Source organism: Ovis aries, chromosome 2 (assembly GCF_016772045.2).
Source record: "Ovis aries strain OAR_USU_Benz2616 breed Rambouillet chromosome 2, ARS-UI_Ramb_v3.0, whole genome shotgun sequence".
In the NCBI taxonomy this organism is placed as follows: Eukaryota; Metazoa; Chordata; class Mammalia; order Artiodactyla; family Bovidae; genus Ovis; species Ovis aries.
Genome location: NC_056055.1, coordinates 102,209,515 through 102,236,964, shown reverse-complemented (window position 1 = coordinate 102,236,964; position 27,450 = coordinate 102,209,515). Strand labels below are relative to the sequence as shown.

General features: G+C 37.7%; 2 protein-coding genes and 1 long non-coding RNA gene across 4 annotated transcripts; 1 reads left to right on the top strand and 2 right to left on the bottom strand.

Annotated features, from left to right (window-relative positions):
- On the top strand, positions 1–27,450 carry PBK (PDZ binding kinase). Of its 2 annotated transcripts, XM_060409531.1 has the most exons (9): positions 1–139; positions 410–572; positions 1,726–1,803; positions 3,903–3,996; positions 15,049–15,191; positions 17,394–17,563; positions 19,178–19,307; positions 25,747–25,923; positions 26,466–27,450. In XM_060409531.1, exons 3-9 carry the CDS (start codon positions 1,746–1,748, stop codon positions 26,663–26,665), a joined length of 972 nt encoding a protein of 323 aa, XP_060265514.1. In that variant the 5' UTR covers positions 1–139; positions 410–572; positions 1,726–1,745; the 3' UTR covers positions 26,666–27,450. The 2 variants fall into 2 exon arrangements, with proteins under 2 accessions (XP_060265514.1, XP_004004484.1); XM_004004435.6 differs by lacking the exon at positions 410–572.
- On the bottom strand, positions 2,896–3,754 carry DUXA (double homeobox A). Its single transcript, XM_060410773.1, is given in 6 exon segments — positions 2,896–2,979; positions 2,982–3,056; positions 3,058–3,254; positions 3,257–3,367; positions 3,370–3,559; positions 3,737–3,754. Coding segments are annotated over 6 exon segments (675 nt in total).
- LOC132659184 (uncharacterized) lies at positions 20,809–24,094 on the bottom strand. The gene is made up of 2 exons (XR_009599256.1): positions 23,691–24,094; positions 20,809–23,595 (listed from the first exon to the last, which is right to left on the bottom strand). It is a non-coding gene; the product is annotated as an uncharacterized LOC132659184 (long non-coding RNA).

The window sequence follows — 27,450 nt, the reverse complement described above, 5'->3', positions numbered from 1 at the left end:
AACGGTTGCCGAGTCCGTGTGTTGGCAGGTCGGACCCCACCCCTCACCCCAGGGGGCCGCGGAGCGTTGGGGGCCACTCGGGACCAGTTTTCAAGACAGCCTTTCCCTGGACGTCTCGTCGTCCTACCTCGTGGCTCTGGTAAGGAGAGAGCTTTTAGGGGTCCTGCTGCGAGTGGGCCTGGCCGGGAGTCCCGCGCCCCTCGAGCCGCGGCCTCTTTACTTTTTTGACAACTTGGGGCCTGGAAGGAAGGAGGAAGATGTTGGGAATATGCATTAAACTGAGAATTATCTTAGGAAGCATCTTGGCGACCCGCGTGCGCATCAGAATTACGGGGTACGGTGGGGATTCGAAGAAAGAAATCGCTCTTTTCTCAAATCAGAGCTTGACACTCTGTACTTTTTATGAAAGCGCCGTAGGAACCCTCCAGGCTCCTTTGTCCATGGGATTCTTCAGGCAAGAATACTGGAGTGGGTTGCCGTTTTCTCCTCCAGGGGATCTTCCCGACTCGGGGATCGAACCTCCTGCATTGGCAAGCAGATACTTTACCACTCATGCCACATGGGACGCCCAGGTGCTGTTTTTTAAGGGATATTGAGTGGCTCTATGCAGCATTTAAGCAAATGTTCTCTCTTCCTCTCATTTTTTTATGGACAATTCAAACGAGCTTACAGACAGGTAGTAACAGTTTGCTTTACAGTAAATCTAATACAAAACCAAACCTTTTTTCAAAAGAATAGTAATTATTTTTAATAAAAAAGATTTTTAAGGAAATATGTTACAGAAGAAAAAAAAAGCCTGTATTAACTTGCTTGTGTATACAGTATGTACATTGTATTTTCACAGATAATTTTAAACTAATAGTTTATTGAGATGTAATTAACATATCATGAAATACACTCTTTTGAAAGTGTTAAGTGGTTTTTGGAATAGAGTTGAATATATTAAACCACTACCTAATTTTAGAACATTTTTATCACCCCCAAAAAGATGGCATACACCCACTAGCAGTCGCCCCACATTCTCTCTTCCCTTCAGCCCGCAGCAACTACTCATTTATTTTGTCCATGGATTTGCCTCTTCTGGATATTGTGTGGAAAAACAATCATATAAGTGGCCTCTCCTGTCTGCTTTCTTTTACTTGGCATAAGCTTTTCAAGATTCTTTCATGTTGCAGTATACCTGAGTACTTCATTCCTTTTAATGACTAAATAATATTCCCTATGTAAAATATATACTCTGTCGAATAATATTTTATTGTGTGTAGTATATGCCATCTTTTCTATATCCATTCATCATCTGATGGCTATTTCTGTTTCCTTTTTTTGGCTATTATGAATAATACTGCTTACAAAGCCAAGCTCTTAAAAGCATATAAAAGATCTGTTAATAACCACTCCTGGGAAGTGGAGGGGGGGTACTAGGTGATTTTTTTTTTTTTGACCAAGTGCATATATTATTTTTTAAATAAAACAAAAATCCACAATCATTAATAGCATGACCTTGGGTATGTAATTTTACTTATCTTTAATTTTACTTTATCTTTTTCCCTCTCTGGGTTTCCGTTTTCTCATTGTAAATACAATTGGACTAAATATTTGTCATGGTCTTTTTCAGTTCTCAATTTTTTTGTAAATAAGTGATAGTATTATAGGAATTTTTTCTTCATGAATGAAAGATGTATTCTTTATAACTGCAGTGTACCTTTCTATTCATTTTTATCATAGGACCTTAAGGGATTATTACAATGGAAGAAACCAATAATTTCAAGACACCAAGCAGATTATCTGAAAAAAGGAAATCTGGTAATCTATAAAACCTTTCTTCATTGTTACTAATATCAGAAATGTCTTCATAGTATTACAGTTAAATCTTTTTATTGTTATCTATCACACAAGAACAGTTTTAGTATAAGTCATCTTTATAGTGTTGATCTTAAGAAATAAGACTTCTTTTATAGGTCAGAGTTTGGTCATCTGTGATCTAATTTTATTGACATTCTAGCAGATTTGTAGGTTCTCCCTGGTGAAGAAGCAATTTAACTTGAACCTCAAAGGAACTACTTTATCTTTCCCCCTCTATATATGGGAAGGGTATTTTCCAAGGCAATTCAATAGACACAGGGTAATTTGTCACTTCAATTTGACAAGAGCTTTGGGCTTCGTTTCTTGGTGCTGCAGCCTGGAAGGTGTCTCTAGGCGGTAAGTGAGGGCAGTGATAGGACTCACCTCATTAGTTTCTCTCCTCTCAGAGTTTATAGTCCTGCCCTGTCTATTGTGAAGTATGTGAAAGCCGTTATATTTTGTCAAATTTTCTAGTTGTTAATGGCAAAAGGGCAATCCAAGAGCAGTTAATTGTTCATGAGCAAAAGTAGGACTACTATATCTCATCTCTTTTAATAACCTTATACTACTCTGTAATATAGATGTGCTGTAATTATGACTCTAATGATGATTACTTAGGCTTTTATCTCTCTCTCTCTTTTTTTTTTTTTTTTTTGTAGCTCTAAAACCAGACCCCACTATTTGCATGCGTACGTTCACGTGTGTATATGGTATCTTTGGCTGCATGCCGTAGTGCAGGCACTAGCAAACTTTTTGTAAATGGCAGATAGTAAATGGTTTAGGCTTTGTGGGTCATATAGGAACCCTTTTGGCATAGTCTTCTTCCTTTCTTCTTTCTTCCTTGCCTGCCTCCCTCCCTTCCTTTCTTCTTTCCTTGATTTTTGCCTAAATTAGTCATTACTGTGATTGCTGAAAAATGATATTAATAAAATTTATTTTCTCTGTGATGCTTTGTATGTGTCTCTGTCACCTGAAGTCTTGTTTACTATCTCCAGAAGGCTCAGCTCCTGGAGAAGCTGAAGGTGTGTTTAGAAGGGTATGTTCCAGGAAGAGTTAGAGGTTTGGAGTCCAGACTAATGTAATCAAGTACACTGAATCTGTCTCTGTTTCCCCTGTTCTGGCTCCAGAGAAATAAGACAGTCACTGGTGAGACTGCTGCCATTCTGTGTAGTTTCTATACCTTGAATTCTCTCATCTCTAGGATCCTGTCCCTAATTGTCTTTGTTCTGAGGCCTCCTCGGGTTCTTTTCTTTCCTGGACATGGAATCTAGTTCTTCTGTTTTGAAACCAGATTTGAATTCTTGACTCAGTAACCCTGGCTTCTTAAGCAAGTTGTTCTCTGGAATCAATTCCATGATAGGAGTTAGAGTTATGCATAAGTGCCTTGAAGAGGGTGTGTAATTGAGAGGAGTGTAGCTGATAAGACACTGTCTGTCTTTTCTACTTTGAATCTGCACTTAAGGGTGATCTTGGTGTTGGCTTGATTCTAAGTCATCCTCAGTTTCTGATCTTTTCTGGAGTGAGTTCTAGCTCTTTGATTCTGAAACCAAGTCTGGGTTCTAGGCTCTTCAGTGTTATTAAGTGCAAGTCTTCATTTGGTAGCATAATCTGGATAAGATTTTTGGTTAAAAGTGTTGATGAGGGTTTTCAGTTGATCTGTGAATTTGGTATAGGTTCTGTGTATACTTTGTTGCCATGGTGTTGTCTGGAGAGTTGTCTTGGGCCATGTTGGAAGAGAGTTATGAAGTCTAAGGATTCAAGAGACCTTTATCTATTTTTTAACAACCCTTTTAAAATGTAAAAATCAATTCTTAGCTTACGGGTCATATAAAAACAGGCTGTTTTGCTGACCCCTGTTTAAGTGTTACTGTAGAATAGAGCTCCAAAAGTAGACTTGTTCAAAGGTATCCATTGAAAGTTAGGACACATAGTGTCAAATTGCTCTGCAAGACTTTGCCAGTTAATTCTCTTAACAATGATTTATTGAGAACGTTAGGATGCATCTGTGGAGGTCTTTTCAAATACTAATTTTATCTTTTATTTCTCTTTCTGACATTTAGCATTATGTTTAACTCCATGTATAAATATTCCTGCCTCTCCATTTATGCAGAAGCTTGGCTTTGGTACTGGGGTAAATGTCTATCTTATGCAAAGGTGAGTATAAGATTTCACGTTAACATTTTTACATGGAACCATAGTTCCACTGTACTTGGAGACAAAAAGGAATGTGAAAATGCAAATATTTAGATCTGGGGTATGTTCATATTTTTGCCAGAGCTCCACCTGGTACATCTTTCTCCTAGCTTCCTCTTAATGGGTTGTTAAAGGAGAGGTAATTTGTAATTTTTCCTTGGCTTGTGTAGGAGGGGAAAAAGACAGAGGAAAGGGATTCCTGTGTGATAATAACACAGGATTCTCAATAAGAAAACTTCAAAGAGGATACCAGTGTTGGGAGATATCAGTGACTGTTAATCCCTTCTATCTGGAGAGTTGCCTTCTCAGGATATTCTCTTCTAAAGAAGTAAATATTTTTATCTTATTTATGTCATCATTAAGTGAGAAGGGTGAATACCTGATTCTAAAGTAGGAAAGTTGTATTAACAGAAAAATGGAATACTAGAAAAGATGCTTATAGCTAATAATATTACATATGGCAACAAACACATTATTACAAAGTTGTTTCTTTTATTCATACCTAGTTTCATGTTTATTAAGTGGCAAACAATTATGTACTGTTTAGTGCTCCCTAGGAATTAGCCTGATTAGTCCAGGGCAGCATATCATTAGCTTTTCTAGGTTTACGTTGTTTCCAAATAGAAATACTTCCTCAAATAAAAAGTGGTGAATCTAGACTCGTATAGCGGTTATATATAAGTGGGTCTTCTTGAAGTGTCTTTGCAGCTTAAACACCCCCTTTTGTGTGTTTGTCCATTGTTAGTTTTGTGAACTTCCATTTTTTAATGTCTAAAACTCTTAAGTTATTTTGAAAGAAAAAACTTATCACAATTTCGTGGCTAGTCTCATTTTTTCTTCCTTAAGCTTTTTTTTAGAATGTGAAGTGTGTGTTAACAAAGTTATACTGTATGTGACTTAATTAGAAAACTTCATTGGAAATAGCAGTTCCCGCCTGACCCTCCCAGTCCTCGATGTGGCTCTGTTAGCCTGGGAGTTTCCTTTAGTAGCCTAGAGATTTCCTTTGCCTCTCTGGTGAATTGGATCCTCTATTTTTCTTGTTTCATGTCTTAGTATTTCTTGGTTTACCTCTCATTCTGGTTGAAGACATTTGTTAGTGCCCCATGAAAAGATGCACAGAAGATACATTTTTGAAAATTTACTTTTCTAAAAATGTTTTCATTTTATGCTTGTACTTGAGTGGCCTTTTTTGTTTTTCTGGGTTAGAATTCTCATTCAGAAGTATGTTCTCCCCAGAATTTTGAGAACACTGTTCAATTGCTGCTGTTGAGAATTCTGAAGGCCCTCTGACTGCTGAGCCTTTATGCTTCTGTTCTATGTTATCTCCTCCTCCTGCTGTCTTGTAACCTTATACGGTCTTTTGTTTGTCACCACTGTCCTGAATTTCACAGTAACATGCATGGGTATGGGCCTCTTGGAGCCTGAAAATTCCTATTAAATTTTTGAGAGGTTATTTTTTAAAATTACTTTGTTGATCGTTTTCACCCCTTTTTTTTCTGTTCTCTGTCTTGGAACTCCAGTTATTTGGATGTGGGATTTACTGGCCCAATCTTTGATCCACCTTTATTTTATGTTATTTTTGGTCTGTTTTTCTATGTTCTCTTTTTGTTCTATTAATATTTTCTGGGGAATTTTCCCAACTTCATTTTCTGATACTTCTATTTAGTTTTTCATTTTTGTCTATCTTGTTTTTTATCTGAAAGTTTTCCTTTTTTAAAAAAATATATATTTATTTTAATTGGAGGCTAATTACTTTACAGTATTGTGGTTTTGCTATACAATGACATGAATCCGCCATGGGTGTACACGTGTTCCCCATCCTGAACCCCTTTCCCACCTCCTTCCCCATCCCATCCCTTAGGGTTATCCCAGTGCACCAGCCCTGAGCACCCTGTCTCATGCATTGAACCTGGACTGGTGATCCATTTCACATATGATAATATACATGTTTCAGTGCCATTCTCCTAAATCATCCCACTCTCGCCCTCTCCCACAGAGTCCAAAAGACTGTTCTATACGTCTGTGTCTCTTTTGCTGTCTCGCATATAGGGTTATTGTTACAATTTTTCTAAATTCCATATATAAATACATTAGTTTTCTGTATTGGTGTTTTTCTTTCTGGCTTACTTCACTTTGTATAATAGGCTCCAGTTTCATCCACCTCATTAGAACTGATTCACATATATTCTTTTTAATGGCTGAGTAATATTCCATTGTGTATATGTACCACAGCTTTCTTGTTCATTCATCTGCTGATGGGCATCTAGGTTGCTTCCATGTCCTGGCTATTATAAACAGTGCTGCGATGAACATTGGGTTACACGTGTCTCTTTCAATTCTGGTTTCCTCGGTGTGTATGCCTAGCAGTGGGATTGCTGGGTCGTATGGCAGTTCTCTTTCCAGTTTTTTAAGGAATCTCCACACTGTTCTCCATAGTGGCTGTACTAGTTTGCATTTCCACCCACAGTGTAAGAGGGTTCCCTTTTCTCCACAGACTTTTGGATAGCAGCCATTCTGACTGGCATGAAATGGTACCTCATTGTGGTTTTGATTTGTATTTCTCTGATAATGAGTGATGTTGAGCATCTTTTCATGTGTTTGTTAGCCATCTGTATGTCTTCTTTGTCTGTTTAGTTCTTTGGCCCATTTTTTGATTGGGTCGTTTATTTTTCTGGAATTGAGCTGCAGGAGTTGCTTGTATATTTTTGAGATTAATTCTTTGTCAGTTGCTTTATTTGCTATTATTTTCTCCCATTCTGAAGGCTGTCTTTTCACCTTGCTTATAGTTTCCTTTGTTGTGCAAAAGCTTTTAATTTTAATTAGGTCTCATTTGTTTATTTTTGCTTTTATTTCCAATATTCTGGGAGGTGGGTCATAGAGGATCCTGCTGTGATTTATGTCGGAGAGTATTTTGCCTGTGTTTTCCTGTAGAAATTTTATAGTTTCTGCTCTTATGCTTAGATCTTTAATCTATTTTGAGTTTATTTTTGTGTATGGTGTTAGAAAGTGTGCTACTGCTGCTGCTGCTGCTGCTAAGTCGCTTCAGTTGTGTCTGACTCTGTGTGACCCCAGAGACGGCAGCCTAAAAGGCCTCCCCTGTCCCTGGGATTCTCCAGGCAAGAACATCAGAATGGGTTGCCATTTCCTTCTCCAGTGCATGAAAGTGAAAAGTGAAGTCGCTCAGTTGTGTGTGATTCTTAGCAACCCCATGGACTGCAGCCTACCAGGCTCCTCCATCCATGGGATTTGCCAGGCAAGAGTACTGGAGTGGGTTGCCATTGCCTTCTCTGAGAAAGTGTTCTAGTTTCATTCTTTCACAAGTGGTTGATCAGTTTTCCCAGCATCACTTGTTAAAGAGATTGTCTTCTCTCCATTGTATATTCTTGCCTCCTTTGTCAAAGATAAGGTGTCCATAGGTGCATGAATTTATCTTTGGGTGCTCTATTTTGTCCCATTGATCTTTATTTCTGTCTTTGTGCCAGTGCCATACTCTCTTGATGACTTTAGCTTTGTAGTAGAGCCTGAAGTCAAGCAGGTTGATTCCTCCAGTTCTATTCTTCTTTGTCAAGATTGTTTTGGCTATTTGAGTTTTTTTGTATCTCCATACAAATTGTGAAATTATTTGTTCTAGCTCTGTGAAAAATACCATTGGTAGCTAGATAGGGATTGCAATGAATCTATAGATTGGTTTGGGTAGTATACTCATTTTCACTATATTGATTATTTCAATCCATGAACATGGTATATTTCTCCATCTATTAGTGTCCTCTTTGATTTCTTTCACTAGTGTTTTATAGTTTTCTATATCTAGGTCTTTTGTTTCTTTAGGTAGATATTTTCCTAAGTATTTTATTCGTTTCGTTGCAATGGTGAATGGAATTGTTTCCTTAACTTATCTATTTTCTCATTATTAGTGTATAGGAATGTAAGGGATTTCTGTGTGTTGATTTTATATCTTGCAACTTTACTATATTCATTGATTAGCTCTAGTAATTTTTGGTGGAGTCTTCAGGGTTTTCTGTGTAGAGGATCATGTCATCTGCAAACAGTGAGAGTTTTACCTCTTCTTTTCCAATCTGGATTCCTTTTATTTCTTTTTCTGCTCTGATTGCTGTGGCCAAAACTTCCAGAACTATGTTGAATAGTAGTGGTGAGAGTGGGCACCCTTGTCTTGTTCCTGACTTTAGGGGAAGTGCTTTCAGTTTTTCACCATTGAGGATAATGTTTGCTGTGGGTTTGTCATAGATAGCTTTTATTATGTTGAGGTATGTTCCTTCTATTCCTGCTTTCTGGAGAGTTTTTTGTCATAAATGGATGTAGAATTTTGTCAAAGGCTTTCTCTGCATCTATTGAGATAATCATATGGCTTTTATTTTTCAATTTGTTAATGTGGTGAATTACATTGATTGATTTGCAGATACTGAAGAATCCTTGCATCCCTGGGATAAAGCCCACTTAATCATGGTGTATGATCTTTTTAATGTGTTGTTGGATTCTGATTGCTAGAATTTTGTTAAGGATTTTTGCATCTATGTTGATCAGTGATATTGGCCTGTAGTTTTCTTTTTTTTGTGGCATCTTTGTCTGGTTTTGGTATTAGGGTGATGGTGGCCTCATAGAATGAGTTTGGAAGTTTACCTTCCTCTGCAATTTTCTGGAAGAGTTTGAGTAGGATAGATGTTAGCTCTTCTCTAAATTTTTGGTAGAATTCAGCTGTGAAGCCATCTGGACCTGGGCTTTTGTTTGCTGGAAGATTTCTGATTACAGTTTCAATTTCCGTGCTTGTGATGGGTCTGTTAAGATTTTCTATTTCTTCCTGGTTCAGTTTTGGAAAGTTGTACTTTTCTAAGAATTTGTCCATTTCTTCCAAATTGTTCATTTTATTGGCATATAGTTGCTGATAGTAGTCTCTTATGATCCTTTGTATTTCTGTGTTGTCTGTTGTGATCTCTGCATTTTCATGTCTAATTTTGTTGATTTTATTTTTCTCCCTTTGTTTCTTGATGAGTCTGGCTAATGGTTTGTCAATTTTATTTATCCTTTCAAAGAACCAGCTTTTGGCTTTGTTGATTTTTGCTATGGTCTCTTGTTTCTTTTGCATTTATTTCTGCCCTAATTTTTAAGATTTCTTTCCTTCTGCTAACCCTGGGGTTCTTCATTTCTTCCTTTTCTAGTTGCTTTAGGTGTAGAGTTAGGTTATTTATTTGACTTTTTTCTTGTTTCTTGAGGTAAGCCTGTATTGCTATGGACCTTCCCCTTAGCACTGCTTTTACAGTGTCCCACAGGTTTTGGGTTGTTGTGTTTTCATTTTCATTCATTTATATGCATATTTTGATTTCTTTTTTGATTTCTTCTGTGATTTGTTGGTTATTCAGCAGCGTGTTGTTCAGCCTCCATATGTTGGAATTTTTAAAGGTTTTTCTCCTGTAATTGACATCTAATCTTACTGCATTGTGGTCAGAAAAGATGCTTGGAATGATTTCAGTTTTTTTGAATTTACCAAGGCTAGATTTATGGCCCAGGATGTGATCTATCCTGGAGAAAGTTCCATGTGCACCTGAGAAAAAGGTGAAATTCATTGTTTTGGGGTGAAATGTTCTATAGATATAAGTTAGGTCTAACTGGTCTATTGTATCATTTAAAGTTTATGTTTCCTTGTAAATTTTCTGTTTAGTTGATCTATCCATAGGTGTGAGTGGGTTAAAGTCTCCCACTATTATTGTGTTATTGTTAATTTCCTCTTTCATACTTGTTAGCATTTGCCTTACATATTGCAGTGCTCCTATGTTGGGTGCGTATATATTTCTAATTATTATATCTTCTTGGATTGATCCTTTGATCATTATGCAGTGTCCTTCTTTGTCTCTTTTCTCAGCCTTTGTTTTAAAGTCTATTTTATCTGATATGACTATTTCTACTCCTGCTTTCTTTTGGTCTCTATTTGCATGGAATATCTTTTCCAGCCCTTCACTTTCAGTCTGTATGTGTCCCTTGCTTTGAGGTGGTCTCTTGTAGAGAGCATATATGGGGATCTTGTTTTTGTATCCATTCAGCCAGTCGTTATCTTTTGGTTGGGGCATTCAACCTATTTACATTTAAGGTAATTATTGATAAGTATGATCCCGTTGCCATTTACTTTGTTGTTTTGAGTTCAAGTTTATACACCCTTTCTGTGTTTCCTGTCTAGAGAAGATCCTTTAGCGTTTGTTGGAGAGCTGGTTTGGTGGTGCTGAATTCTCTCAGCTTTTGCTTGTCTGTAAAGCTTTTGATTTCTCCTTCATATTTGAATGAGATCCTTGCTGGGTACAGTAATCTGGGTTGTAGGTTTTTCTCTTTAATCACTTTAAGTATGTCCTGCCTTCCCTTCTGTCATAAAGAGATTCTGTTGAAAGATCAGCTGTTTTCCTTATGGGAGTCCTCTTGTGTGTTGTTTGTTGTTTTTCCCTTGATGCTTTTAATATTTGTTCTTTGTGTTTGATCTTTGTTAATTTGATTAATATGTGTCATGGGGTGTTTTGACTTGTGTTTATCTTCTTTGGGACTCTCTGGGTTTCTTGGACATGGGTGACTTTTTTTTCCCCCATTTTAGGGAAGTTTTCAACGATTATCTCCTCAAGTATTTTCTCATGGTCTTTCTTTTTGTCTTCTTCTTCTGGGACTCCACGATTTGAATGTTGGGGTATTTGACATTGTCCCAGAGGTCTCTGAGGTTGTCCTCATTTCTTTTAATTCTTTTTTCCTCTCTGATTCATTTATTTCTACCATGCTATCTTCTACCTCACTTATCCTGTCTTCTGTTATTCTACTGTCAGTTCCCTCCAGAGTGTTTTTGATCTCATTTATTGCATTATTCATTATATATTGACTTTTATTTCTTCTAGGTCCTTGTTAAACATTTCTTGCATCTTCTCAATCCTTGTCACCAGGCTATTTATCTGTAACTCCATTTTGTTTTCAAGATTTTAGATCATTTTCACTATCATTATTTGGAATTCTTTATCAGGTAGATTCCCTATCTCTTCCTCTTTTGTTTGGTTTGGTGAGCATTTATCCTGTCCCTTTACCTGCTGGGTATTCCTCTGTCTCTTCATCTTGTTTATATTGCTGTGTTTGGGGTGGCTTTTGTGTATTCTGGCAGTTTGTGGTTCCTCTTTATTGTGGAGTTTCCTTGCTGTGGGTGGGGTTGGATGGGTGGCTTGTCAAGGTTTCCTGGTTAGGGAAGCTTGTGTCAGTGTTCTGGTGGGTGGAGCTGGATTTCTTCTCTCTGGAGTGCAAAGAAGTGTCCAGTAATGAGTTTTGAGATGTCTGTGGGTTTGGTGTGACTTTGGGCAGCCTGTATATTGAAGCTCAGGGCTATGTTCCTGTGTTGCTGGAGAATTTGCATGGTATGTCTTGTTCTGGAGCTTGTTGGCTCTTGGGTGGTGCTTGTTTCAGTGTAGGTATGGAGGCGTTTGATGAGCTCTTATCGATTAATGTTCCCTGGAGTCAGGAGTTCTCTGGTGTTCTCAGGTTTTGAACTTAAGCCTCCTGCCTCTCGTTTTCAGTCTTATTCTTACAGTAGCCTCAAGACTTCTCCATCTGTTGCTTCCAAAGTGGTTCCCTCTTTATTTTAGCTTCTGTTTGCTGGTCTCTTCTGTGTCTAATTTCCACCCTGACACAAGGGGGCGATGGTGGTCACTTTTTTAGGCTCACTAGTTCAGTCATGCTGTGGGGAGGGAGGAACACTGCAAAGCAATATCAGGGGCGTGTGTGGGGAGCGCTCGCTGGTCTGCACTTCTCAGGTTGCTCTGCTGGAACTGTCTGAGGCTTGCCCTGGGTTGCCTGCACCTCCCAGGTCTAAGCCGCTCAGGTTCAGGTTCTCGGGTACTCCACAAAGGCGCAGACTTGTTTGGGCCTGTGTTTTGTGCCCTTCCCAGATCTGAGCAGCTCAGGTGACCAGGTGCTTGGTGAGCGCAGTCACCCTCAGGTTGGGGGGTGTGTCTTATCGCCCCCTGCATCCCAGCCGCTCGATTTTCTGGGTGTACAACGGTCGCGCCTTCTTAGGTGTGCCGTGTGTCTTTTCTGGGGAGCTAATCTCTGGCTGTAACTCTCTCAGCAGACGTCAACCATCCAGAATCCCAGGAAGTCTTGGTTAGCAACAAAGCCTGCTTGCAGGTTGGTAGAGGATGCCCCTCTGGGGCCGTGATTGCCCCCTTCCTGCTGTGGCTGCCCTCGCCTGCCTGTCTCCAGTGGGGGATGGGCCGGCCCGTAGCCGCCTAGCTCTGCTCAGTCCTTTGTTCTGTGAGTGGGCCTGACGGTGTCTTAGGTTAGGGCTTTTTGCGGGATAGTACCCCCACCTCAACCTCTCTCTGGCCACAGTCTGGGTTGCTGTCTCCCGTTAGCTCCCTCAGATTGCCCTAAGGCATTCAGGCCCTGTCCTTACCGTAAGCAGTGCAGCCTGCGCCTCCCTGTCCAGTCCCCGCTTACTAGTGTTGGATGTGAGTGTCTGGGCTGCTTCTCCTCTGGGAGTTGCCATTGTGCTCGTAATCTGTGGGTTATATTTATTTATTTATTTTTCGTCCCAGTTATGTTGCCCTCTGAGATTCCAAGACTCGCCACAGACCTGCTGGTGAGAGTGTTTCCTGGTATTTGGAAACTTCTCTCATTTTTAAGACTCCCTTCCTGGGACAGATCTCCGTCCCTACCTCTTTTGTCTCTCTTTTTATCTTTTATATTTTGTCCTACCTCCTTTCGAAGACAGTGGGCTGCCTTTCTGGGTGCCTGATGTCCTCTGCCAGCACTCAGAAGTTGTTTTGTGGAATTTGCTCAGCGTTCTCATGTTCTTTTGATGAATTTGTGGGGAGAAAGTGGTCTCCCCGTCCTAGTCCTCCACCATCTTAGAACCACCCCTCAAGTTTTCCTTTTTAAGATGGCATCCCATATCTTGTGGGGATGCTAGACATGTATATCTTGAACGTGGATGTTGATAACACAGGTATGTTCACATGTGAAAACTCACTGAGCACTTCAGGCACATTTGGTCGTGAATTACTCTGTCCCTACATAGACCGCAGGTTCTCAACTGTGTCAGTCTACCTCAGGCTAAATACCTTCTGCTTTTTCCCTTTCAAAGTCAGTCTTCAGTCTTCAAACTGAAGTTTTTATTTCAGTGGTACCTGAGAGGGATCAAATTTATATGTATATATTCATTTTAATTCAGAGTATATATTACTTACTGTTAAATTTGCATTGCTAGATTAAACCCAACATAGTTGTGATGTATTATTATTTTTTAATAACCTGATAGAATAATTTTGCTATTGTTTAGAATTTTTGCATCTGTAAGTGAAATTGGCTTGTGATTTTTCTTTTTCTGTTGTCCTGTATGATTTTTGTTGTTTTTAATTAAAGTTATACTAGACTCATAGTCCCTTTTCATTCTGTTCCCTGGAATGGTTTGTATGAAATAGAATGATATGTTTCTTTACAGTTTAGTAAACTCAACTCTAAAATTATCTGTGTTTTGTATTTCTTGTTGGAAGATTTTTAAACTCTTGATTATGTTTCTTCTTTCATCAGTTTTCTTAACTTTTTTTAAAAGAATTTGTCCATTTTACCTTTTCATTGGCTTAAAAGTTTTAATATTCACTTGGATATTTTAAAAATCTCTGGTGTTTATGTCCCCATTTTTGTTGGCAGTATTGTTTGTGTCTCCTTTTGTATTTTTCCTTGTGCAGTCTCAACAGAAATTTGACTGTTGTATTAGCATTTTCTGTGAACCATCTTTTACCTTGGCAACATTTTATTCAGATTTCATAATAATATCCTTCTCATTCTGTAACCTATAGGTTAGGATAGGATGTAGGTAGGTTAGGATATATGGAAAAGGTGAAGATGGACTGGCTCACTGAATTATAAATAATCAAGAGCTATGGGGTACCCCTTGAAACTTGAAAAATAAATTTTTATATTAAATGAACATGAAAGAGGTTATTCCCAAATGCTATTGTTATCTAAAACTGGAGGTTTAAGAATAGTTTAAGTAAACTTAGGCATGATAGATGTATATGAACTGAGAAATCTAGTGATCCTTTGAATACATGTTTTCTGATGTTAAAAAAAGGTTCTGCAGTCACAGAGCTGTGCTCATGAGGTAGTAGAGAGCTAAACAGATTCTTGGTTCCATCTCGTTTTATGTTCTTATGGCTGAACTTTGCAATCTTTAACTTTTGAGGCTATTTGGCTTTTGTGCCCAAATGCTGCCTACACTTTGTTTTTGTAATTGGCCATACTCATAAATGCCTGCCTTATGGGCTGAACAAACCTTTCCCTGACTTCATGTTACCTGTTTGTTTATTTAGGCCTCCAAACAGGTATACCTTAAATGTTCTTCAACAGCTGCATCTTCCTAGAAAATAGACAATTTACATTGTTTTTCCTATTAGTATGTTTATTATTTTCTCCCTAAACACATGTATATGGTGAGAAGTGTATAAGATGAATTGGTTTGTCCATTAGAGGCATAATATTTGTTAGTAAATAACAGTCTGTTATTTGCATGATTACACATGAGCCAAATGTATTTTGTACATCTCTTCTTTAAATTGTTTCTTAGACATTAATGTTTATTGCTTTAACATTCTGTAATTTATATCTGGTACATATAGTTAAATGCTTTTTAAGTAGTTGATAGTTTGACATGATTGAGTGAAAAAATTAGAAAATACTATAGAGATTTTGAAGTTTAAAATCTATAATATTTCGTCTTTTTCCTTCTAGAAGGTTTTCTCTTTTCAACCCTTCCCTTCCAAAGATATCAGACTTCTCTTGTAATCAGTAGATTTATCAGCTGTATGTACACAGTTAAAAAGGATGTATAACAGAAATGTTGATAGTCTAAAATACTTGAAAATTAAAAAAAAAAAACTAAAATACTATCAAGTCTTTTTCAAAATGTGGAAGTTCTTATTAGTCATTTGAACTGTATTATGGTTATTAATCTTTCTGTACGTTTTTGGTTACTTATTTTTTAAGATCTCCAAGAGGTTTGTCTCATTCTCCTTGGGCTGTGAAAAAGATTAATCCTAGGTGTAATGGTGATTATCAGAGTATGTATCAAAAGAGACTAACTGATGAAGCTAAGATTTTGAAAAGCCTCAATCATCCAAACATTATAGGTAAGTTCACATATTACTTAATAACAGTATCTGGTATAGTATCTTGTTTATCCGAAATGGTTTACATAATATCTTAACTGTTTTCGCTAATAAAAAGTGAAGAAAGGTGTGATGGAGTTTGTCAAGAATCCAATTAATGTGAACATTCTGAAATGAAAATTAGTGGGACTTCCCTGGCGATGCAGTGATTAGGCTCTGTGCTTCAACTGCTGGGGGGCATGGGTTTGATTCCTGGTAAGGGACCTAAGATCCTATAAGCCACGTGGCTTGGCCAGAAAAAAAAAAAAATAGTATTTTTAGATGCAACAAATTTGGAAAACTCAGCATTGGCCACAGGACTGGAAAGGTCAGTTTTCTTTCCAATCCCAAAGAAAGGAAATGCCAAAGAATGCTTAAACTACTACACAATTGCACTCATCTCACATGCTAGCAAAGTGATGCTCAAAATTCTACAAGCCAGGCTTCCACAGTATGTGAACCATGAACTTCCAGATGTTTAAACTGGATTTAGAAAAGGCTGAGAAACCAGAGATCAAATTGCCAACATCTGTTGGATCATCGAAAAAGCAAGAGAATTCCGGAAAAACATCTATTTCTGCTTTATTGACTATGCCAAAGCCTTTGACTGTGTAGATCACAACAAATTGTGGAAAATTCTTGAAGAGATGGGTATACCAGACCACCTGACCTACCTCCTGAGAAATCTGTATGCAGGTCAGGAATCAACAGTTAGAACTGGACATGGAACAACAGACTGGTTCCACGTTGGGAAAGGAGTGCGTCAAGGCTGTATATTGTCACCCTGCTTATTTAACTTATATGCAGAGTACATCATGAGAAACGCTGGGCTGGATGAAGCACAAGCTAGAATCAAGATTGCTGGGAGAAATATCAATAACCTCAGATATGCAGGTGATACCACCCTTATGGCAGGAAGCGAAGAAGAACTAAAGAGCCTCTTGATGAAAGTGAAAGAGGAGAGTGAAAAAGTTGGCTTAAAGCTCAACATTGAGAAAACTAAGATTGTGGCATCCGGTCCTATCACTTCATGGCAAATAGATGGGGAAACATGACAGACTTATTTTTTGGGGGCTCCAAAATCACTGCAGATGGTGACTGCAGCCATGAAATTAAAAGACTCCTGCTCCTTGGAAGAAAAGTTACGACCAACCTAGACAGCATATTAAAAAGCAGAGGCATTACTTTGCCAACAAAGGTCCATCTAGTCAAAGTTAGGGTTTTTCCAGTAGTCATGTATATGAGAGTTGGACCATAAAGAAAGCTGAGTGCTAAGGAATTGATGCTTTTGAACTGTGGTATTGGAGAAGACTCTTGAGAGTCCCTTGGACTCCAGGGAGATCCAACCAGTCCATCCTAATGGAGATCAGTCCTGAATATTCATTGGAAGAACTGATGTTGAAGCTGAAACTCCAGTACTTTGGCTACCTGATGTGAAGAACTGACTCATTTGAAAAGACCCTGGTGCTGGGAAGATTGAAGGTGGGAGGAGAAGGAGATAACAGAGGATGAGATGGTCGGATAGCATCACCAACTCAATGGACATGATGAGTTTGAGTAAACTCTGGGACTTGGTGATTGACAGGGAGCCTGGCTTTATGGGGTCACAAAGAATTGGACACAACTAAGCAACTGAACTGAAGTATATATTTTAAAACTTCATGGGAATAGATACTGTCATGGTATTGGTACCATGGAGAATTCAGGAATGTAAAATCCTCATTTATATAATTTCCTTTTTTCGTTTTTAATGGGAGGGATTGGGGGCAGGAGGAGAAGGGGATGACCCAGGATGAGATGGCTGGATGGCATCACGGACTTGATGTACATGAGTCTGAGTGAAATCCAGGAGATGGTGATGGACAGGGAGGCCTGGTGTGCTGTGATTCATGGGGTCGCAAAGAGTCGGACACGACTGAGCGACTGAACTGAACTGAACTGAAGTCTGGTGAAACCATTATATTTAGGAAGGCATAGAGTGTTAAAAACATTTCAATTTGTGATATTGTTGGCCAACACTGAAGGCATTTAAAATTAGATCTAAATAAGTTTTGTAAGCATTAGCTGTTTCATTTTGTATTTGACAGTGTTGATCTAGATCTGTTTTCAGTCACATTATTGTAAAAGAATTAAATACTTTTGTTCTTCTCTACTCTAGTAAGAGAATGACGTGTTTTCTTTAAGGTTACCGTGCTTTCACTAAAGCTAGCGATGGCAGTCTGTGTCTTGCTATGGAGTATGGAGGTGAAAAGTCTCTGAATGACTTAATAGAAGAACGAAATAAAGATAGCCGAGATCCTTTTCCAGCAGCCATAATCTTAAAAGTTGCTTTGAACATGGCAAGAGGGTTAAAGGTAACTATGCTATTATGTTTTGAATGAGTTTTGTGGAACCTAAAAACGAAATACTTATTCCACATGGAAGTGATATCATATGGTATTTGTCTTTCTGGCTTAGTATGACTAAATCCATCCATGTTGTTGGAAATGACGTTGTTTCATTCTTTTTAATGGCCGAGTAATACTCCATTGTGTGTGTGTGTGTGTGTGTGTGTGTGTGTGTGTGTGTGTGTGTGTATCCCCCATTTTCTTTATCTATTCATCTATTGATGAACAGATACTAATATACCTAGTTACAAGGTGAAAATTTTTTTTTCCGAGAGAGTGAGTTGCCTTAAATCTTTATAGAATCTTTCATATTGAAGAGTGTACTGTTTTGATCAACAAAGTATTGTTAGAGGCCTTCACACGTCCACATGGCCTGAAATAATCCAAGTCAGGAAGTTTTGCTTATAAAGATTGCATGTTAGATTTAGTTAATTGGACTGTTCTTTAGTCATTATTCCTGGGGGTGTATTCTAACCCTCTGTTGCTGTAAACAAGCCTTTCAAAGATTTCTTTGTGGGGTGTTATTAGACATTGTGAATATACATCTATAGGTCAAATGAAAGAAATCCTCTCAGCGTTATACAAATAAATTATTATATCTTTGAATTAGACATACTGTTAGAAATAAAAATTCCATATCTTGAATAACTTAAGTAATCATGGCTCCAGAAAATTGTTGGATGACTCAGAAAAACACATTATGTAATGTAGTGATGTCAAGAATTGCATGTTGAGTTCAAATAAAGTTGATTCATGAAATATAAAACTGGAAAAAGGCACTATTTCTAAATATATATATGTATTTTAAATATATTTTAATATTTTATAGAAAAACCTATTTTAAATAGGTTGGAAAAGCTAATAATTTGAGTCACTTAATTATTTTAATTGTATATGTATAATGGAATTAATAAATTACATTATAAATATATCTGAGCATATTCAATTTATGGTTAACAATATTTAAATAAGCACAGTAAGTGTTCCAAGTTCAATACCAAGAATTATTTCTGCATCTTTTGCAGGCCCAGGTCATAGAGTGTAGATGCTTAAATGCTGAAAAAAATAACTTTTGTAAGGTGTTTTTGATTATGGATGAATATTATCACTTCTCATTTCTAAGAAAGGGTTAAAATAAAGCCTTAGATTACATTACTGCTTCCTCTTTTCCTTGTGAAGTATTTGTAGCATTATCTCAACAATTTGTTTGAGATAACTGTCATTATGAAGGTTACAAAATTATTTCTAAAATAATTGTCTGTTTTATAAAATTGTAGTATATTTTGAAATCTGCAGTATCATCTTTGATGTATAAGTATGTTAGGTTGGTTGGAAAATTAAAAGTTGGCTTATCTGTAAGTAGACATCAATTTCCAAAGAATCTTTCAGGTTTCTGGTCAGTATGGTAGACTAAGAGATAGCATGGGATGGTTCCTTCTCTAGCATCAAACAGTCTGAAATGATAGACACAAGTCTGTATGTTAGGCAGGGAGTTCAGGTTGTTCTTTTTGTTTGAAAGTTATATACTTTTTTATTAGTTTGTATTTTTGCTCAGATATTTAAAAATTTTCACTATTTTAGTATCTGCACCAAGATAAGAAACTGCTCCATGGAGATATAAAGTCTTCAAATGTTGTTATTAAAGGTGATTTTGAAACAATTAAAATCTGTGATGTAGGAGTCTCTCTTCCATTGGATGAAAATATGACTGGTAAGCAGAATTCTAATTTTTAAAATGGTTTCTGTACAGTTTTTAAGTTTCTATTAATTACATATTTAAAAATAACAAGTTCACATTCTTCAAAAGTGAAAAACTATTAATAAAAAGTGTGTAATAAAAAAATATCCCTTTTCTGTCTCTGTTCTACTCAGCCTCCAGCTCCTTCCCTTGCTACATAAACAATATAAATTATTGGTTTCCCACTAGTATAATTTTAATTGAAAAAATGTGGAGAAGTGGTAAAAGATCTGGGAATAGAAAATAAAATTTTTATAAGGTTTTATAAAGAAATTCATTTAGCATCAGTATAATGACAAGATTTAGGAAACTGGTAGAAGAAAGTGGAGTGGGAGTAGGAAAGAGGATTACTAACTAAGGCCAGTCTTCTGCCCCTTGGCCCACCCTACCTCATTCTTCTCTTTATTGTGAATACTAACCATTCTCTTTTCAGGGAATTTAAGATATGTTCTTTCTTTCTTCTTCTTTTTTTTTTTTTACTACATTCTTTTTTAAAATATTCTTTTCTATTATGATTTATCTTAGGGTATTGAATACAGTTCTCTGCTGTACAATAGGACCTTGCTGTTTATCCATTCTGTATATAAAATCTTACGTTTGCTCACCCCAATGCCCACTCCATCCCTTCCCCAACCCGCTCCCCCTTGGCAACCACTACTGTGTCTTCTCTACCAATGATTCTGTTCATGGGTAGGTACCTTTGTCTCATACTTTAGATTCCACATGTAAGTGATATCATACGGTATTTGTCTTTTTCTCTTACTTCCCTTAGCATGATAATCTCTAGTTGCGTCCATGTTGCTACAGATGGCATTATTTCTTTGTTTTATGACTGATTGGTATTCCATCGCATATATGTACCATGTCTTCTTACCCATTCGTCTGTCAGTGGTCATTTAGGTTATTTCTGTAACATGGCTATGGTGAACAGTGCTGCTGTGAGCATGGTGGGGCATGTGTCTCTTTGAATTCTGTTTTGGTCTGGATATATGCCCAGGACTGGGATTACTGGATCATAGTTTTAGTTTCCCTGAGAAACCCCGATACTGTTTTCCACAGTGACTGTACCATCTTACATTCCCACCAACAGTGTAGGAGGGTTCCCTTTTCTCCACGTCCTCTCTAGCATCTGTTATTTGTAGGCATTTTAATAATGGCCACCCTGACCCGTGTGAAGGTGGTACCTCGTCGTAGCTTTGATTTTCATTTCTCTAATAGTGATGTCGATCATCTTTCCACGTGCCTGTTGGCCATTTGTACTTTTTATTTGGAGAAATGTCGGTCTGTTTAGGTCTTCTTCCCATTTTTCTGTTGGGTTTGTTTTTGTTGTTGTTGAGTTGTATGAGCTGTGTGTGTGTTTTGGAAATTAATCCCTTGTGAGTTTCATTGTTTGCAAATATTTTCTTCCATTCTGTGGGTTGTCTTTTCATTTTGCTCATGATTTTTGCTGTGCAAAAGCTTGTAAGTTTGATTAGGTCCCATTTGTTTATTTTTGTTTTTATTTTTATCACTTTGGGAGACTGACCTAAGAAAACATTGGTGATTCATGTCAGAGAACGTTTTGCCTATGATCTCGTCTAAGAGTTTTATGGTGTCTTATGGTGTTAAGTCTTTAATGCATTTTGAGTTTTGTGGATGGTGAGGGGGTGTGTTCTAACTTCATTGATTTACATAGGGCTGAGAAAACCTCAAGTTACAAAAGTAGGAATAGGCCAAAGGTTAACATTCATTATCTTCAGAGCTATAAATATAGAAATTCATGTACAGTTGGAAATAAAAACTCAGTTTTTTCAGGAATTTAAAATATTTGTAAATAGTTCTTAGCTGAGAAGTAGTGAAATTCTAGTTACACACTATTTAGAGAATAAGAATGTAAGTTCAGTTCAGTTCAGTCGCTCAGTCATGTCCAACTCTTTGCGACCCCATGAATCGCAGCACGCCAGGCCTCCCTGTCCATCACCAACTCCTGGAGTTCACTCAAACTCACGTACATTGAGTCCGTGGTGCCATCCAGCCATCTCATCCTCTGTTGTCCCCTTCTCCTCCTGCCCCCAATCTCTCCCAGCATCAGAGTCTTTTCCAGTGAGTCAACTCTTCGCATTAGGTGGCCAAAGTACTGGAGTTTCAGCTTTAGTATCATTCCTTCCAAAGAAATCCCAGGGTTGATCTCCTTCAGAATGGACTGGTTGGATCTCCTTGCAGTCCAAGGGGCTCTCAAGAGTCTTCTCCAACACCACAGTTCAAAAGCATCAATTCTTTGGCGCTCAGCCTTCTTCACAGTCCAAGTCTCACATCCATACATGACCATAGGAAAAAGAATGTAAGAGCAAATCAAAACCTATTTGATATGGTCCAAAAGTACTCAAAGGAAAACACTGTCATTATTTAACCTTTATGAAATTGAGTTTTCAGCTGAAATTAGACAAAAATAAATGAAACCATGAAAGAAAAAAGCAGAAATGAATTAAAGATTTAAAAATTTTGAAATATCCCAGTATGATCTATGTTATTTTAGAACATGTCAAAGAGAATATAGAGATTATCCTTGAGGATACATGTTCAAACACAGCTAGGAAAATTCTGTGAAAAAGTGTTGAGTAGGAATTTTCTTGAAGAGATGTTAAGTATTATGAAACTGTAGTAATTAAAGCAGTGACACTAATGCCAAACTAGACAGAAAATTTCAACATGAGTCAAAAGATAGTTCCTAGATATATGAAATTTGTTATATGATAAAGGTGACATTTTTGTATTAGTGGAAAAGAGGTAGTTGAATTAGTAAATGATGGTATCTGTTTAGAGAAAGTTGTTTTCTGTTCTCACACTCTAATCTCTGTAGACTGAAGATTTTTTAAAAAGTAGTAGAAAAAATTGTTGGTAAAGATTTCCTTAATGTTGGGCTTAAGAAGGACACGAGAGGTAGAAACCACCTTTTAAAAGAAGTCATGACTACTAAAAAAGTCATTGAAAAATTTCCCCATTCTAGTATGAGCAAGAGTATAGGTTAACATACTCTCATGAACTAAATAGAAGTTGTAATTTATCATTCAGGTTAAGATCAGTTTTGCTATAGTAACATAAACCCTCAAAAACCTCAGTACCTTAAAACAAGCAAGGCTTATTTTTCAAGCTGCATGTCCACTAGGCTTGTGTTCCATTCCATGTCATTCTCACGTTAGGACCTAACATGCTAGGATGTCTGTTGTATGGAATACTGCCATCATTGTGTCCATTGTTGTGTGGAAGGTAAAAAAGCTCTAGAGCCGCACTGTCCACTACAGTTTTTTTGGTTGTTGTTTAGTCTCTCAGTCATGTCCAACTCATTGTGACCCTATGGACAGTAGCCTGCCAGGCTCCTATCTCCATGGGATGTCCCAGGTGAGAATACTGGAGTGGGTTACCATTTCCTTCTCCAGGGGATCTTCCTGAACCAGGAATTGAACCCACGTCTCCTGCATTGCAGGCAGATTCTTTACTACTGAGGTACCAAAGCCTGTCTACTACAGTAGCCACTAGCTATGTATGGCTATTTAAATTAATTAATATATTTAAAATTCTTTAAATTCATTCTCTCAGCCACCTTAGCCACATTTCAAGTGCTCAGTAGCTATGTGTGGTTAGTGACTACCATACTGAGATAAATAACATTTTTATCATCACCAAAGTTCTGTTGTACAGTGCCACCCTAGAAAGTCTTGCCCTGACAGTTAAATGCTCCAGTTCAGAAATGACACAAGTCACTTCTTTCACAAGTCACTGCCCTGAACTAGTCAAATGGCTTTACCCAAAAACATGACAGGCCAGAAAGTGTGGTCCTTCTGTGTGTCTAGAAGGTAGTCCTGTGTACGTAGATGGTGAGGAATAGCAATAGTAAATACCACAGTGTGTAGCTTTTTCAGAGGGCACTTTAGATATATGTATTTTCTCTGAAAAACAACCCTTAAAAATGTTTATGCCCTTCAGTCCTGTAATTCCATTCCCAAGAACACATTCCAAAAAAATAATTGGGCAGTATGGGTATTGTTTACATTAATCTGTTACATTAATTTCAGCAAAAGTCAAAAGCTAGGACTAGGCTTACAGAAGAGCTGTAACAGAAGAATCAAAACCCATGCAACCTTGAAAACAAAGCATACTAAAAACAGCAACAATCTCAGTAAAAATGCGAACACTTTAGATTTTCACTGCCAGGCAGCGTCAGTCCTGTACAGCCATGAGCTCTCTGTCTGTGCTTCCTTGAAGGTAAATATGGTGGCATTTACTGTCAATAAATAAAAAGTTATATTAAAATTTTGATTTGGCTTTCTTAACAACGTATGGTATCACTTATATGTGGACTCTTCCCTGGTGACTCACTTGTAAAGAATCCGCTTGCCAATGCAGGAGACACAGGAGACACAAGTTCAATCCCTTGGGTTGGGAAGATCCCCTGAAGAAGGAAATGGCAATCCATTCCAGTATTCTTGCCTGTAGATTGGCGGGCTACAGTCCATGGGGTCACAGAGTTGACAGGACTGAGCAACTGAGCACACACTTATGAAATCTAAAAAATGAACAAGTGACTATCACAAGAAAGAAATAGATATGGAGAACAAACTGGTGATTGCTGGTGGGGAGAGGGAAGTAACAAGAAAAGGATAGGGAACTAAGAGATATACACTACTATGTATGAAATAAATAAGCTACAAGGATATACTGCTGCTGCTGTTCAGTCAGTAAGCCATGTCTGACTCTGCTACCCCATGGACCGCAGCACACCAGGCTCCTCTGTCCTTCACTATCTCCTGGAGTTTGCTCAAATTCATGTCCATTCAGTTGGTGGTGCTATCTATCCATCTCATCCCTTGCTGCCCCCTTGTCCTTTTGCCTTCAATCTTTTCCTCATGAAAAGCCCATATGTTAATGATAGTAATTTCTGGGTTGATTATTTACCAAATATTTTCAATACTATGTATAATCAGGCACTGTGCTAGTAATGATATACAGGAAAAAAGGACACAGTCCTTACCCTTTAAAGATTCCTAATCTAGATAGAAGGTCCTTCAGCAGCCAACCTTGGTTATCAGATGACTGTTGCCGATATGGCAGTGATTAAGTTCAGGTAACCCTTAATAATGTTGCCAAAGTGTATAGTGATGCTGGCAATTCAGATGTGCCAAAGAAAAGCCATAAAGTGCTTCCTTTAAGTGAAAAAGTGAAAGCTCTAGACTTAATAAGGAAAGAAAAAAAAATGGATGCTGAGTTTGCAGAGATCTACTGCAACTTCTCTCTGAAATTTTGAAGTAGGAAAATATTCATACTAGTTTTGCTGCTACACCTCAACCCTTAAAAGTTATGGCCACAGTGTGTGGTGAGTGCATGGTTGGAAGAAGGCACACATTTGCACAGTAAGATAATTTTGAGAGTGACTACATTCTCATAACTTTTATGACAGTATATTGTAATTGTTCTATCTTATTGTTATCTTTGTTGTTACTCTTATAGTGCCTAATTTGTAAAGTTTATTAAAGATGTGCACATATAGGAAAAAATAGTGTATATATTTATATAAATACTGTGTATATATATATGGTTTGGTACTGTCCTTAGTTTCAGGCATCCACTGGGGATCCAGGAATGTATCCCCTAGGGATAAATGAGAGGAGGTGGGAGGGTGCTACACCAAAAAGCATAAAATAATTGAAGAATAAGTCGAACCAAAAGTCTTGACCTTTTTATTGAACACCATAAAACTTCACTGAGAGCATTAAGATGTTAAGTGAGTGAGAGATCATGATTATGGATTGACAATACTGTTAAGAGGTTAATTCTTCCCAGATTGATCTAATGATTCAATCTAATCCCAGTTTCAGCTAGAAAGCTGGCCTTCTCATGAAAATTGAGGTGTTGCCTCTAACATTTAAGTGGAAACACGAGTGGACCTGTGTCATTCCTGGGCAGAGAAGCTTTAAGAGCCTCTGTGTAATTCCACCTGTCCCCTCTTCCCTGATCTGGCAATCCTAGATGCAGGGAAGTGGTTGTCTCTCAGCTGAAAGACAGTTTAGTTTGAAAAAGGAAGAAATGGAGGCAAAGAGATTAGGTGATCTGTTCAGGGTCACAGAGTTTGCACAGGTCTTTGAAACCGGGTGAGGCAATCTGGCTCAAGTCTGTACTCTAGACATCCACAATCTACGTTTATGCCCCTTTCTAAGAGAATTGTTTCTCTACACCCTTGCCTACTGACTAGGTTTTTGAATGTTTAACAGTCTGATAGAGAAAACCTTTTTATGAGGTTGAATGTATTTTCATGTTTACTGGCTGTAGTAACCTTTAAACTGTTAAATAACTTGCCCATTTTTCTTTGGGTTGTTTGCCTTTCTTAGTGGTTTCTGGTGCTTGCCCTTTTGATCAGTTTGCCTGTATTTTGTTTCAGTGACTGACCCTGAGGCCTGTTACATTGGCACTGAGCCTTGGAAACCTAAGGAAGCTCTGGAGGAGGACGGTATTATTACTGACAAGGCAGACATATTTGCCTTTGGTCTTACTCTGTGGGAAATGATGACTTTATCTATTCCACACATTAATCTTCCAGATGATGATGATGATGAAGGTATAATTACTTATTTTTAACATAAATCCCAATCTCTCAGTTTGAACTAAGGAGTAATTTATAAATTGGGGCTTCCCTGGTAGCTCAGATGGTAAAGAATCTGCCTGCGATGTGGGAGACCTGGGTTCTTCCCTTCTAGGGAAGATCCTCTGGGATCTTATTAAACTTTAAGAAGGGAATGGCTTACCCACTCTAGTGTTCTTACCTGGAGAACACTGATTTAATCTCATACAAATGAGATGTAGATTGAGAACAGGGAGATAAACTGAGAAAATCCAGAGGAGCAAGAAATTACCTTAAAAACTCCTCTTGCCTGAGAAAATGATTGGAAAGCTACCCTAGTAAGGGGGTTGGGGTGGCTAACCTTTAAATTCCTGACAATAATTAATCTACACCATGGCAGGACAGGTGAAGAGACTGCCTGTGTAAAATGAAACGCATATTGGAAGATGAATTATTTCAGGACAGTGAGTTTGAGCAGTTGCTACACTTTTCCATGATTTAAAGTGATTTTAAATTGCTTCTAACTCCTTCATGAGCAGATAAAACTTTTGATGAAAGTGACTTTGATGATGACGCATACTATGCAGCTTTGGGAACTAGGCCACCTGTTAATATGGAGGAACTGGATGAAACATACCAGAAAGTAATTGAGCTCTTCTCCGTATGCACTAATGAAGATCCTAAAGACCGTCCTTCTGCTGCGTGCATTGTTGAGGCTTTAGAAGTGGATGTCCTGTGATCACCTCATACCCATGACTGCTGGAGCCTCAAGTATGGCTCATGTATATAGTTGTTCTATTTACCATGATACATTTATGTAGTTATTATGATGATCCATAATTATTAGATGGAAGTGGCCTATTTTAGGACCACAGATAGCACCTTATTAACATTTGAACAACTGTTTCTATTATAAAGGTAGTTCATGTATGTTTATGTTAATAAGTATTAGAAATTGTAGAGGGTTTTCTATAAAGTTTAAGAAACTACTAAAAAATTTGAACTTGTTTATATAGATTAAAAATAGTGCTGTAAAAACAGATGTCTAACATTAATTTGGGCTGAGTGACTTTTATTGATGATCTTTCTCAGATGTTCTCTATTTTAATTTATCTACTGGAATTAGCACTTTGTATATTACAAAATAAGTCTACATGTGCTTACCTCTTCAAACCTTTTGCTGGCCTTTCTTGGTTGACGTGCTTATAGGGTCACTGAGATCAGAGACCTGGGATATGGCTCGCAAGAGGAGTTCCCTGGGTATATCCAAACATTTTTGGTTAAGGCTTGTCTTGTTCCAGAGCTTTGGTTTTTGCCTTAATTTATTGAGTGAATTTTCTGTACTGGTATCTTTAATATTTTTATTTACTAATCTATATCTTAAGCATATCACAGTATTGGTGTAAATAAAACTCTAATAGGACAACATAAACTAAAGGACATGTCAGTTACCCGAAGGTGTGTTATCCTATTTTGTACTCCATTGTATTGAGTGTTGTCATTAAACTTATTGAGTGAAAGTTA